The sequence below is a fragment of the Euprymna scolopes genome, chromosome 10 (genome assembly GCF_053919585.1).
Source record: "Euprymna scolopes isolate OS-2025 chromosome 10, ASM5391958v1, whole genome shotgun sequence".
NCBI classification, from domain to species: domain Eukaryota; kingdom Metazoa; phylum Mollusca; class Cephalopoda; order Sepiida; family Sepiolidae; genus Euprymna; species Euprymna scolopes.
In genome coordinates, this window is record NC_136491.1 from 32611162 (window position 1) to 32626769 (window position 15608).

The window sequence follows — 15608 nt, forward strand, 5'->3', positions numbered from 1 at the left end:
TTATTGTATATTATTATTATTTAATTAGTGTATATTATTATTAATTATTTAATTAGTGTATATTATTATTAATTATTTAATTATTGTATATTAATATTATTTAATTAATTATTGTAGGAGAATCGTGAGCACATGCACATGCTACAGTCCATTAAATACAGGAGAGACATTGCTTTTTGTCATGCAGTAAGTATTGTTTATTTGTATTATGATTATATCAGGGTTATTTTCTTGGATTTTGTTTAACTTACCTAAGGCAATATTAAATATTTACACTAGATCATCCAGGCATAGGCAGTCTGTCTAGTCTATGCATATATATATATATATATATATATATATAAAAACAAATAATTGATAAAACATGTTGAAAATACTTTTAGGAGAATTAAAAACATATTTAATTTTTGAAAAGAAAGCACAAATTAAGTGGATTGTCGTTAATCTGCAGAGTTTCGAAAGAAATACTTTCCTTCTCATCAGAGGGTAGGAATCAGCAAAACGCGGAATCGGATTTTGCTTGCAAAGTATCTAATGAAACTACAATAAGCCATAGATCTTACTTGCTAAAAAGTAATGAAGCAGAGGGATGGGGGGAAAAAGAAAAATGATTTCATGTGAATGGATGGTCGAGTGAAGAGTAGAATATCCAATAACGGTAAAATCCAAGAAAAGTTGGTTAAAGTCCCGTATCTACAAGTAAAAATTTAAAGGAATGGCGTTACTGGAAGATATTTCAATGTCATCCAAAAGGAAGAATTTTGTGAAATAATTCACAAATGGGTACAAGGAAAAAAGAGTGAGTTCAAAATCTTATTATAAAAAGAAAGATTATATATAACACACACACTATGCTCTTTGTGTAAACAAATTGAGCTTAGGTATTTGCACAATGTCAAAACATTGTTAATTCACTGCCCAAATAGCAGCAGCCGAACAGCGCAATGGTTAGAAGCCCTGACGGTCGGGTTTCGATCCTGGCTTGAGGTAGTTGCTTGTCTAGCCGCACTGATGAGCTGTGAAACAGCGAAACAGTACTGTATGTGGATGGCATATAAATATATATAAGAACAAATTAATAAAACATGTTAAAAACACTTTAAGAAAACATATTTTCAAAAAGAAAACACAAATTAAGTGGATTGTCCTTAATACGCAGAGTTTTGAAGAAATACTTTCCTTCTCATCAGAGGGTAGGAATTAGCAAAATGCGGAATCTGATTTTGCGTGCAAAGTATTTAGTGAAAGAGCTTACTTGATAAAAAATAGTGAAGCAGAGAGAATGGGGGGAAAAAAAGAAAAATGATTTCACGTGAATGGATGGCCGGGTGAAAAGTAGAAAATCCAATAACGGTAAAATCCAAATAAAGTTGGTTAAAGTCCCGTATCCACAAGTAAAACTCCAAAGGAATCGCGTTACTGGAATATATTTCGATGTAATTCAAAAGGCAGAATTCCGTGAAAAAATTCACAAATGATTACAAGGAAAAAAAGAGTGAGTTCAAAATATATACAAATCATGATGGCATAATCATTAGATCACTATCGCTGTCTTGACATTTAAAAATAAATGTTTAAATTTCAACTGTATTTCTCGCGGTTAACGGTGGCCATGTGAATTTGTTCCTTGTTAATGGAATCAGAGATGGCTTCGTTGCCGGGTTCGAATCTTCCGACCGGTTTTAATCGTGAGACCCTGCACTGATGATTCCCGAAAGGATAAAACACTAGTGTTTGTAGGCATTAAAAAAATAATTATAGTAATAATTATGCATTAGAAATATTTTTCAAATAAATGTTAACAATTATTTTTATACTTACACTGGTGTTCTATGCTTCTGCAATCATCAGTGTAGGAAGTGATAATTACTGCTGCTTGAGAGACTCAAACTTGGTCACAAACACGCTCTTTACTTCGTAAGCTAGTATCTTTACTTCAAGGCCACCGGTAATTAACACAAGAATCGAAGGAAATTAAGTGCCTATAAATGCCATGCCAGCAGGCATTCGCAGTAAACAATTAGAGTATTCAACAATAGGAAACATAATCTTGCGTGTGTGCGTGTGCGTGTGTTTCTTTAGAAATATTGTGTGTGCGTGTGTGCGTTTCTTTAGAAATATTATCTTTTCAATTATATTTCACCTTTTATATATACCAATCCTTAATTTATGAAGCTCAATGTAATTACAGAACACGGTTACGGCATAAGGGTGGCTGGATGGAGCAGCTGATATGAATCATAGGAGGTACTACCCTACACCCAAACGGAATATGCCAGGGAGATTAGATCGAGATTCTGATTTAAAAATAATTATGGAGTTAGTTGGAAAAGGGATGACTAAAGAAGTTTATTTATTTACTTTTTTTTTTGTGTCTGAACGATCTTTCTATACGAAGTGGTTGTACGAATAGAGAGAAAAAAAATGTACTGGAATTTAAAAATGCATACATTTTTTGAAAATTAGGAAGGAAAGGAGTGTTACATGAAAGGGCGATCCCCTTCTCATGTAAGTAAGAAGACATACCAGATAAGTGAAAATGATATTAGGATAGGGTTAGAATCGAACCCTGTAGGCAAGTGTTGAAGATAATAGATAATGGAATTTTAGAAATTCTATCTATTGTTAATTCTATTAGAAATAGTTAAATATTGTTTATGCCGTAAAAAAGAGTCGATTGTCCATTCTTTTAGAAATCTGGATATTAAATATGTCAGTTAAATGAATGCAAAATGCGAGTTAAGATATATTGTTTAAAAATAGGTTAAAATTAGAATTGAGGATTCTTTGTTTGCCAAAAGTGTGTTGGACGGACATGTGTAGAAAACATGATATAGTCACATTGGTAAACACACTTTTGACGTCATAAACAAAGGAGATTTCTCAATACAGGAATCAAGGGTTCGAAGTTAGAAGTCAATTGAAAGACAGAGTGGAGGAGGATCAGATATTCAGAGCAGATCACACACGGTGATAGTCAATTGTAGAGGAGAGCCCCTTAGAAGTGAAGGGAGGAAAATAGACCATGTGAATCAAAGTTTGAATTCCTGACATCACCGATTGGTCGATTGAAGGATAAAGAAACCAACTATGTTTGTAATTGTTTGTCTCGTGTCGTCATTATTTACAACAAAAAAGGTAAAGGTGTTTTTATCATCAACTTGTAACGAACTTTGTACAACCTTTACAAGTAAATATGTTAAAAGAACTGTAATATATATATATGTCTTCCCATCAGAATTGTAATATATATATATGTCTTCCCATCGGAATTGTAATATATATATATGTCTTCCCATCGGAATTGTAATATATATATATGTCTTCCCATCGGAATTGTAATATATATATATGTCTTCCCATCGGAATTGTAATATATATATATGTCTTCCCATCGGAATTGTCCTCACCATCATTATATATGTGCCCCCAATATGAATCCCTACTATACATGTCTCCAACATCTTTAAATATGTACCCCTATGCAACATAACAAGTGAATGACAAAAGTCTATATTTCAAATTTCATGATGTTGACCATCTTACAATTTATTCCTTTAATTACGTTGATATTCACAATTCTTGACAGAAGTTATCAAGAAGTGAACTGTTTAGAAAAAAAACATTATCTCAGTTTCTGTATAAATTAAAATATAATACTTATACATATTTTATGACCGGGCACCGCTGGGCGACCTGCTAGTATATACGTATATTTACCTCATTTCTAATATGTCAAATATCGAATTTGCTTGCTTTTCAGCTGACAGTAGCTACGGCAGGTTTTGTCGCTAAAATTTATGACAACCTGGAAAATGAAGCGTTTTTGCAACAGTTATGTGATGTTGGAATTTTGCTACACTTTGAAGGACTGTTGAGCTGTCATGCAGAGGAGATGGGGATGATAGAAGACATGTCGATTGCTGTGGAAGACCTTGGCAATATCAAGTTCAAATTAGTTTGCAAGGACGATGTCCAGGATCTGAAACCATCGCTGGAACTCACAGAGTGAGTACCTACACTTTCTTGCTTTTAACTCCTGTAATCGCTTGATTCAATTGAATTTGTTGAACTGTTTTACTGAAAAAGAAAACATTTTGAACAAACCTAAAAGAAATTTACACTGTTTAATAGTTTATATATATATATATGTAATAGTTTCCTTCAGTTTTAACAGACTATGGATACCCACTGTAAGGGTGTCCACGGATTAAATTTGTGTGGCAAGGGTTGCGCAATCTCCAACCACTCCTCTCCTGAGTCAACATTGTTGAATACCAGTGGCAAGTGAAGATTCAGGACGACTGGAAACAATGCCGAGATAAGCGGAGAGAACATACAGTGCCTTGAATTCTCAAATGGTCACCCATTTGGTACTAACCAGGCTCAATGTTGCTTAACTTTAATGATCTGACGAGAATCAGTGTGTCAACATGATTATGCTATATACAAATATATATATATATATATATATATATATACTAAATCAAGCTGTCTGAAAATACTGGCTTCCTGACCCAAAATGCACCAGACATTACAGGCAATTGAGGACCATCTGTGAATTTAATACTCCCTTGACCTTTCCTCCTTTGGAGGAAGCCAGTTCAACCTGCCTAAGGTGGATGCCATACAACACATGCACGCATACACATATATATTGCAAATTTCATCAGATTCACACAAAAGCTCAATAATGTATACATTTACATAGATTCTTCAATTTGTTTCATTGCCCGAGTTGCTGATGATAGTCTTTAAAAGATTAATCCATCTCAATGAAACCATGGTATATCTTTGAAATATGAAACATATATTTTAAATAATTTGTATTTTAGCTCTCACATTTGTGATCAAACACTTTATTGATTTCTTTTCGACACATCCCAATGCCATATATGCATATACGTATCATTTATTTCCAGTTAATTTTATATTTTTCCTTTATTTGATTTCAAGCTTGAATTTTATTTTGATTCCATAACGTTATACAATTAATGGTCAACTGTTTATTTAAAACAACCCCAGTAACTTAATGGCCTATTAGTCTTAAGAATTATTCAAAGCCCCAAAGTGATTATAATAAACAACTTTCATTCTATTAAATGTAATTTAAAATTTTCAAAGAGAATCCAAGTGTTTCTGTAAATTTCTTTATTTTTATAAATTTATTTCAGCTTTGTTAAAGGAGGAAGATATCCTGATATGAACAGGTAAGCAATTAATTTAGCACTTTTTTATGCCACTTGTTTTGAACCCTTAATTTGGTGAAGGCAATTTTTTTTCATCCCGTCAGTCTTTGCTAACTTCAGCCAAACCTGGCATACAATTTGAAGCAAGGTGCTCTAGTGGTACAAAAGTAGCTGTAATGGATCTGGGATCTGTTGGCATTTCCCAGTAGGAGCATCAGTGGCTTCAAATCGGTCACTAGGTTGTTGGGATGAGTGAATGATTTTCCTGGCTCGTATGAAAATACTGATTGAAATAGCTATGCTCTGTTGAAATCCTACACCATTGTCGTAATAATTTCTAGCCAGATTTACAAACATGGAGTATTTTATGTTTTTTTTTTTTTTTTTTTTTTTTAATTACATTTTCACCCCAAACAAGGCACATTGCCACTTTGGTGTAGGGGGCTACTATCAGGGGAAACATCTACTGGGGGTACTATGTAGGGATTTGGGCAGCGAGATGTTGGTTCACGTTGCACTTGAACTTATGCAAGTCAGTACAGTTGGGGAAGCAGTGACCTGGAATGGAATTCCAAAGTCTAGCAGTTCTGGGGAAGAAACTACTGGAGTAGAAAGATCTTTTACATCTAAGGATCTCTACAGTGTGGGGGTGGGATCTTGCAGCTTGTCGGATCTCTCAAGGGTGTTTACGTCGTGGGGGCACAAGTGCTTGCAGTTCATCAGAGCATTCACCATTATAATACTTGTAGAACAGGCAGAGGGATGCAACGTTTTGACGATGGGACAGAGGCTGAAGCTTAGATGCCAGTTTAGGGCCTATCAGATTTGCGACTCTCTTTTGAACCCTGTCAAGGAGCGAGAGACTAGTAGCCGATGCACCAGCCCAAATATGACAGCAATACTCCATACATGGGAGAATAGTGGCCTTGTAGAGGTACAGGATACTTTCGGGTGTTAGAAGTTTTCTAGCATGGTAGAGAGAGCCCACCTTTCTCGCAGCGGCCCTGGCAATGCTCTCGATGTAATTGTTCCAGCTCATGTTTCCTGTGAACGTTAGGCCAAGGAGCTTGAGAGACGTACTCTCAGATAAAGAGTCGTTGGCCATTGCTATAGGTGGTAGAGAAGGTTTCTTGTAATTATTGAATGAAACCAGTTTTGTCTTGGCGGCATTGAACGTGACCATCCATTTTTGTCCCCATTCCACTACTGATTGGAGGTCATCCTCTAGTGTTTCTGCCATTACTTTAGATATATGTTCATTTGTTTTTCTGTCGTGCCTGCTATAGAGTGTGGTGTCATCAGCATATATACCCATCTCAGAGGCAATTTTGTCGGGGAGGTCATTTATGAATATCAGGAACAGCAGAGGTCCAAGGATAGATCCCTGGGGCACTCCCGCATTTATATCATATTGTTTAGATGTACGACCATCGAGGACAACCTGGATTTTTCTCTTATCTAAGAAGGATTTAATTATGTTAAGTATTCTACCAGTGATACCGTATGATCTAATCTTCCTGAGGAGACTCTCATGCCATACCCTGTCAAAAGCCTTGGATATAGATATACCGCTCTGCCCTCTCCCGCTTTGTCCAGTGAATGGTATATGCATTCAGAGATTATAGTGAGGATGTCTGCCGTGGAACGGGCTTGTCTAAATCCATATTGCTGGTCATTCAGGAGTTTAGCATCTGTAAGGTGCTGGACTAGAGCATGGTTAATTAAGGTCTCAAATATTTTGGCAAAAAGTGGGAGGAGGCTAATAGGGCGATAATTTAATGGGTCAGTTCTTTCGCCAAAATTCTTGAATACTGGTACCACAGAAGCAGTTTTCCAACAGCCCGGAAAGCAAGCTTCATTAAGGCATTTGTTGTAGAGTTTGGAGAGAACTGGAGCTACTTCGGCTGAACACATGTTATGCAAATTTCACTTTTTTTTTTTTTTTTTTTTTTTTACAGTGATCACCATTTATCAAGGCCCGGAAGCCACTCAGGGATAAGGGTTATAACATAAATAAAATATACATAAAATTGCATTATCCTTTCTACAAAAATACTATACTTCCTTGTTTACCAATTGTTGTTCCATATTAATTGCGTAGCAAGTCAGCATTCTGGAATATATCTCCAGACTTTTTATTCTTGCAGTACTTCCCCTTGTTTTCTCGACAGTGGTAGCTGATTTGGCATCTCTGATGAAACATCTTCCAACAGATATTTTAATTGAAAATATTTATCACATTCTTAGACGAATTATTATTATTATTATTATGTTTATTATTATTTAATAATTTATTAGTAGTATTAGTATAAGTAGTTCTGCATAAGAATGGTATTTTTCTGTAAAAAAATGTTTATTTACTTTTAAGAATGTTTCACATAAAAAGTTAACAATTACAAGAAATAAATATTACACATCTAATATATAAAAGACTATATGCCTGTCTGTCTGTTTCCATATTTTCAAACTCTATCTCTTCCGAAACTTAAAGTTGCAGAGTGGCACTAGGGGCCTCAGATGATTGGATTTTTTATGGACCGTTTTTTTTTTTATGGGTCTTTAGCTTGTTAAAATAGTTTTTAAGGGGTCAAAAATAGGTTAAAATTGACAAAATTGTTATATATTGTGTACATTCATCTTAGTTTATTTTTAATTTTTAAGCAGTTCATGTGTGTGTCACGTTGGTACTGTGGTAACGTCATATGGCACCCAAATGCTTTTTTTTTCTTTTTACTTTTGAAATCACAATTCTATAATATACAAGAGCTGGACGAATTAAAATATCATATTTAAGTGTATTTTATGACCAGCCCCCCCCCCCTAGTTTATTACATAAAAGTAAGAATTATTCAGGTAAAAATGTTCAAATATTATAGATTACATAATATCTGTTGGAAGATGTTTCGTCGGGGACACCAAACCATCTATCACCATCTAGAAAACAGGGGAAGTAATGCAACAATAAAATGTCTCAAGATATATGCCGGAATGCCATAAAATCTTGTGATTACACTGGTGCAGCAAAAGCATTACCAATAGGATGCATGAACATACTGGACAATCCAGACGATGTAGAAACAGGAATAAGATGCTTCGAGGCGCTATACAGAGTAAAGAAACTAAAAGATAAACGAGGAGCAAAATGAAATTATTGACATGTTCCTCGGAAACAATTCAGAAAGTTTCAAGATAGCATTTCCAAGAAATTTGGATATACCATCTGGAAACTTTTGATATTTCAAAAAAAAAATGTTAAAGAAATACTGTTAGAAAAACACATAGTGTAATTGTTTTCTTTTTTTTTTTCCAATTTGATTTTCAAAGAAATACTTTTTCATCACAATTTCAAATTTGTAATATATATATATATATATATAATTATTATTAGTTTTTTTTTTTTTTTTTTTTTTTTTTTTTTGAAAAAGAATTCCATTCCAGCAGAGTGCTCAATTAAAAGGAAAATCCAAATTGTAAGAGCGTATTAATATTTTGTGTACAGAAAGTTGCTAGGACTCTTCAGGCTTATGCACATAAGCTTGAAGAGTCCTAGAGTGGATGAAACGCGGAATATTATTCAGTGTAGCTTAATCGCCATATATATTTTATGAATTACTATATATTTATTTCCAGCAAATTTTATAGTTTTCCTTTCTTTGATTTCAAGCTTGAATTTTATCATTATCCAATGAATGGTTCAACTGTTTATTTGAAACGACTGTTATATAGTGGAGTGAGGTTATATAGACAGGGTCTATATAACTGACGTCTTTCTAACATTATGATTTATATACATACAGGGTTTGACGTCTAGTAGGTAAAATGTTCTTTTATTGTTGTATATACGTGTGTGGGTGTTTTCACATATAATAAAAGAATTTATTGACATCAGTCTGTGCACTGCCCAGGCAAAGAATATACTTCTCTGTTATGTCTTTGTATCTTATTATTATTCAAACTCATCTCCTTCAAAATGCAATCAAACAACAGCAAGTTATATATATTTGATATAACTTTCTTGACTTCCCATTGGAGCTGTGAGACATAATTTTCTACATTATTTTAAAGCCGTGTTTCTCCCAGCTTCCAAATGATGAGACGATATCTTTTTTGTAAACTTGTACGACTTTTCCTGTCCAACTTCAAATTCTAAAACTAAACTGATTATACATATTTCCCAGTCATCTCGTTCGGTCATTAACTCCACGTGACTAAAACACAAATCGGATGATATACCTTTCTAACATATTTTATTTATGTTCTAACATTCTTTTTCAATGAGCTAACATTTTTGAGAACTATTTATACATAAATAATTTTATCTGTAAATATTTCGCTTTGATAACATTCTGACATTTTAATTTTACAATAACGATCATAATTATATTCGTTCAAATAACTTAGTGTTCCTCTGGCACAAACTTAACAAACAGGCAATATAATTACAGACATGATTAAAAGTTGATGTTTTTTGTTTTCTTTCTTAAAGCTGTCCAACACATGTTAGCATGTAAAATGGACGTTAAACTAATGATTTTTTTTTTTTTGTGTTTTGTTTAACAGGCATTCCATTGTTGTTTGTGTGCCGCTGTTGTCAGCTATATTTGACAAACTCCCGAGTAAATTAAGATCTGGCTATCACATTGATGTTAGTCCTGCCTATTTCAATATTGGAATCAATGAATTGGCGACATTGGCAGAAAAGTAAGCAACATTCTTATAATTCCATTGTAGATAATTTTATTTTATTTTTAATTATTTGTAGATAATTCTATTTTCCTTTTTAATTATTTGTAGATAATTTTATCTTCCTTTTTAATCATTTGTAGATAATTTCATTTTCCTTTTTAATTATTTGTAGATAATTTTATTTCCTTTTTAATTATTTGTAGATAATTTTATTTTCTTTTTTAATTATTTGTAGATAATTCTATTTTCCTTTTTAATTATTTGTAGATAATTTTATTTTCCTTTTTAATTATTTGTAGATAATTCTATTTTCTTTTTTAATTATTTGTAGATAATTCTATTTTCCTTTTGAATTATTTGTAGATAATTCTATTTTCCTTTTGAATTATTTGTAGATAATTCTATTTTCCTTTTGAATTATTTGTAGATAATTTTATTTTCTTTTTAATTATTTGTAGATAATTTTATTTTCCTTTTTAATTATTTGTAGATAATTTTATTTTATTTTTATTTGTAGATAATTTTATCTTCCTTTTTAATTATTTGTAGATAATTTTATTTTCCTTTTTAATTATTTGTAGATAATTTTATTTTATTTTTATTTGTAGATAATTTTACCTTTTTTAATTATTTGTAGATAATTTTATTTCCTTTTTAATTATTTGTAGATAATTCTATTTTCCTTTTGAATTATTTGTAGATAATTTTATTTTCCTTTTTAATTATTTGTAGATAATTCTATTTTCCTTTATAATTATTTGTAGATAATTTTATTTTCTTTTTAATTATTTATAGATAATTTTATTTTCTTTTTAATTATTTATAGATAATTTTATTTTCCTTTTTAATTATTTGTAGATAATTTTATTTTCCTTTTTAATTATTTGTAGATAATTTTATTTTCCTTTTTAATTATTTGTAGATAATTTTATTTCCTTTTTAATTATTTATAGATAATTTTATTTTCCTTTTTAATTATTTGTAGATAATTCTATTTTCCTTTTGAATTATTTGTAGATAATTCTATTTTCCTTTTGAATTATTTGTAGATAATTTTATTTTCCTTTTGAATTATTTGTAGATAATTTTATTTTCCTTTATAATTAGTTGTAGATAATTTTATTTTCCTTTATAATTAGTTGTAGATAATTTTATTTTCTTTTTAAAAATTATTTCGTACGCACAAAGCATTTTTTCTTTTTCTCAGAAAACATGTCTGATGTAATTTAACATGTATCTTGTTTCAGTCGATGTTACAACTAAGAAGTACTGTCGCACCGTAACGTGACCGTTACACTTTACTTTCGTAATTCATAAAAATAAAACTGGAAACAAATAAAAATCCACGCCAACATTTTTTTTTTGTTTTTAACAAAACACTTTTATTACTGATACTTTCCCATCTTGACACCACTAAAAAGCCCCTTGCCATCATTCATCTCGTCTGATGTACATGTTTCTTCTCCAACCTAACGCTGATCCTAGCCAGCCATTTCTTGCCTTTGAGTTTACACGTCCATTTTCTTTGACGTCGACTTTTTTAAAAACTTTTTCTTTCTTGACCATGTGGTGCATCTTTTCTCCTTTTTTTCCTTTTTCTACTTGAGCACACTTAATTTGCATATGCATGTTTTTTTTTAGTTACTACTGCTGCTAATCTCTTTGGAAGCCAGTTAATCTTTGCTGCTGCTGATATTTTCCCATGTGCTCATAGTCAGTATGTTACAGCATTATAGTGACTATTTTTTGATTTCCACAGCGTATCACATTGATAGTTTGAGTCTCATTGGTAGAAGACATCCAGTAGTAATTCATTTCATCACTTTTTCTCTTTCATTGTAGACTAGCCTGGGTGCCCGGCATTGCCCGGGGGTTTGGAGGTGTGTGTTGAACAAAAAAAAAAAAAATGGTAGTAGGCAGGCAGTCTCAAACCTGTACTACGAAGGAGGAAGAGAACAGGAAAGAAAAACTTGCCGTCTTTGCTGTTGCATCCATCGCCAAACTGGAAGTGATGTAGGTTTAAATTAAGGCTAGTCAGTTGAAAAGAGGGGATGACTTTCAAAAATATCTGCGAAAAAAGCAACCCCTCTCTGTAGAAAAGTACCCAGTTGAGGGTGAAGGAATTAATGTTTTTGGCCAATTTTTCGATATTTGTCGTTGGAAGGATTGAACTTCAAAATGATACTGATCTCATGAAAATTTGTTGCCTCTGTTGAAAGTTTTAGGAAGGCATACATACATACATTTAAACAGACAGTTGAAATCTATATTATACTAGCGGGGGTACCCGGCGTTGCCCAGGTTTTTAGATGCGCGCGTGGGGGGTAAAATGATTACAAAGCGAAGTAATAACCCTGTTTAAATATTATAAAAAGAAACAATCTTAAAACTTCTACAAAAAAAAAAAAAAAAAACGAACGGTCCGGCGGTGCCTGGGTGTTTGAAAAAGCCAAAAAAGTTTGAGGGGAGGGGGTCGAACTCGTATCCTTGAGGCGAAAGCGAAAAAAACAAAACCTGATGAATTAACTAAAAAGTGAATTAGGTCAAACATCAATCCCGCAGTCAAGTTTGTTTTGGTTTTGTTTCACCAAGATGTTGGGTTGAAAACCAGCTCCCCATAAAATATAGGGGTGTCCATATGAAAGCAATTGTCTGATATAAGGTTTCCACTGCATTGATCAAAAGCTGATTGCTTTCTGGACGTTTCGGCGCATAAGCTGAGAACATGCACAATTTGAATTTAGTTTCATTTTATACTAAAAAGCAGGACAAACAGGCGACACAGCGAAATAGCGCGATTTTTATAAAAGTTGATGTAAATAAATCTAGACGTGACGCGTGTTCCCCAATCCTAGATATTATTATCTAGGGGGTATATAAACACTTCTAAGCGATAGTACTCCCCCCCCCCCTCAAGAATCGCGGTGAAAAAATCCTTTGCAAGACATACAAAAATGCGTGCGCCGCATTTTCGCTTTTATATATATAGACTAGCGGGGGAACCTGGCGTTGCCCGGGTGGGTTGGTGGGGGGGGTAGATTAAAACAACCCTGTTAAAAAAAAAAAAAAACGTTGGCCGGTTGTTTGGAGGTGTAAAAGAAAAAATACATACATACATTTTCGCTTTTATATATATATATATATATATATATATATATATAGATGTCTTCTGTTAAGTAACAGCTCTTGTAAATGTTATTAAAAAAGAACAGCACAAGATTTAAAAAGCTTTTTGTGATTTTATTTATATTTTTTGACAGCATACATGTACAGACACATGATACCCCCAGTCCATCCCACATGGGAAGAAGGAACAACTAATTAATCGAAAAGAGAAAGATTTTATCTGTTCAATCACCACATCAAGTGATTTCCTGTCTGAGGTGCTACAAGATCAGGTTGTCTGAAGATACTGGCTTCCCGACATAAAATGCACCAAACATTGATGTTATTGTTTTGTTCTTTTCCCTTTGCTAAACACAAAAACAATCTTCCTCTACAAAACAACCAAACCAAATCAAACACCATGAATAAATATTTGTGTGTGTGTGTGTATATATATATATATATATATATATATATATATCTTGGCGTGAATAAATAAAGAACTTGAAGCATGAAACCTTTTTTCAAAATTCAGAATTTGGCATTAAATAACCAAAAAGGGGTTGATATGTTACAAAGCAACCAAACCCTGTTTTCTCTTTCATTGTAGGCATCTTCTGTTCAATAACAACTCTTGTAACAAACAGCACCAATTCGCTCGGGTTCTTATAATCTTTTTTTGTGGTTCTTTCCTTGACAGCATAGCTATATAGATACATAATGTTACCTAACCCATCCCACATGGGAAGAAGGAGCAAGTATCTTAAAACCTGCCCAATTCAATGAAAAGAGCAAGTCACGTTAGTGACTTCCTGTTTGTGATGTAACTGCAAAGAAGGTGGGTTCCCTCTACTGTGCTAGAAAACTACTCACACCTGTCAATATCATGTGTCTCTAAAACGCTACCCTTCTTCCATGCATACAGTATTCTCATTTCTGGGCTGATGTATCTACCACTAGTCTCCCCCTCTTAGACTGGTTTCAAAAAAGAGTTTCCAATTTAATAGGTCCTGCTCTATCAACCAAGCTCCAACCCTTGTACTAATACTGCATTCCTGTGTCCGTTTGAGAAGTCTATATATCTATAAAAGTGTGTGTGTGAGAGGACAATTCTCAACCTATATACTCAATGAATTTTAAATCTACAGACTTGAAATTTGGTATGTAGGATAATTGGATATGTGGAAAACTTTTTAATTGGTTTTCATCTGGTAAAGAAAACTGCTAAGGGGTTAAAATTAGCAAATTAATACGTGGGGGTCGTTGGATTTTTGTTAAGATTTTTTGAAAACACTTGGTAAATTTCATGTCAAGCTGGTGTAATGGTTATCATACTTGATTCAATGTCTTTAGGTTTTAGTTTTGATCTCAACTCGAGTATTTTTTTTTTTTTTACTTACAAGAAGCGAATTGTTTAGAAATAACATAATACTTGCATGCACATGCTTCAGTTTCTGTATTAAAATATTTATGCGTATTTTATGACTGGGCAACACCAGGCGGCCTGCTAGTATTTTAATAAAATGACTGTACTAAGATGTTGAAGTTTAAATGTAAAGTGAACTAACATCTCGCTGCTCAACTCCCTACTTAGTGTACTTGTAGGCATGGTCCTAATAGTAGCCCCTTACGTCCTTGTGGCAATGTCTTGTTTAGGATGAATAAAAATTAAAAAAAAAAAAAATGAATATATAAACTGCCAAGATATGTAGCTGACTCGGAATCTTTCTGTGCAAGAATTTGTGGTTTAGTACATAAAGTATTTGAAAAAATTTGGTTGTAAAGTTACTCTTTTGGAAATTGAGGGTTCAATCCTTAGTGCAAGCAATGCAAAAATATAATTGCGAATTACTTAAGATTTCTACCCGGTCATGAATAGGGCTATGAGAAGAGCATATTCTTTTCATTGTTTTGACTCTTGAGTATGTATCCATTCATATCTTACATGCTTTTATATAGAGTGATGTGGTTCTTGGTTGATTAACTGTGTCGGATATATACTCAAGAGTCAAAACCACGAAAAGAATATTCTGTTGTCATAGTCCTAGTCATGACTGACAGAACAATAGCATGGTGGATTAAATAAAGGGTTCCATTCCATATTCATGCAGATTCCCAAATTCAGTAAAGATTCCAGAGTTTGACAAGATACTCCTGAAGACTGTCAAAGATTACATTGACCAAAATGGTTTGAAAATAACTCAAGATGAGAATAGTAGTGTGATAAATCGAAATAATATCAATAATTCTTATCTGAAAAAATAATTCTTATCTGAAAAAATAATTCTCATCTGAAAAAATAATTCTCATCTGAAAAAATAATTCTCATCTGAAAAAATAATTCTCATCTGAAAAAATAATTCTCATCTGAAAAAAATAATTCTCATCTGGAAAAAATAATTCTCATCCCAAAAAATAATTCTCATCTCCAAAATGTAATAAAACAAACACACAGACTGCATTGCTACAAAGCAGTACAAAATAAAAATGAAAACTTGATGCAAACAACATTATTGGGATTGAAACGATTTTAATGTTGCTGTCATCTTCGACTCGGTTATCTATTGAATGTGATTGGAATCGCATCAAGCCATTATGACTTTCAGTTTATTTGAAAAACAACATACA

At 32.8% G+C, this 15608-nt stretch overlaps 1 protein-coding gene across 6 annotated transcripts in view; it reads left to right on the forward strand.

Moving 5' to 3' along the window:
• Positions 1–15608, forward strand: part of LOC145285921 (inositol polyphosphate-4-phosphatase type I A-like) — a 172216-nt gene that overhangs the window by 154391 nt on the left and 2217 nt on the right. For all 6 annotated transcript variants that reach the window (XM_080134417.1, XM_080134421.1, XM_080134419.1 and 3 more), the window contains 4 exons: positions 118–186; positions 3764–4008; positions 5175–5210; positions 9750–9890. In XM_080134417.1, coding sequence (XP_079990543.1) covers positions 118–186; positions 3764–4008; positions 5175–5210; positions 9750–9890 — 491 coding nt within the window. The remainder of the gene's footprint in view (positions 1–117; positions 187–3763; positions 4009–5174; positions 5211–9749; positions 9891–15608) is intronic.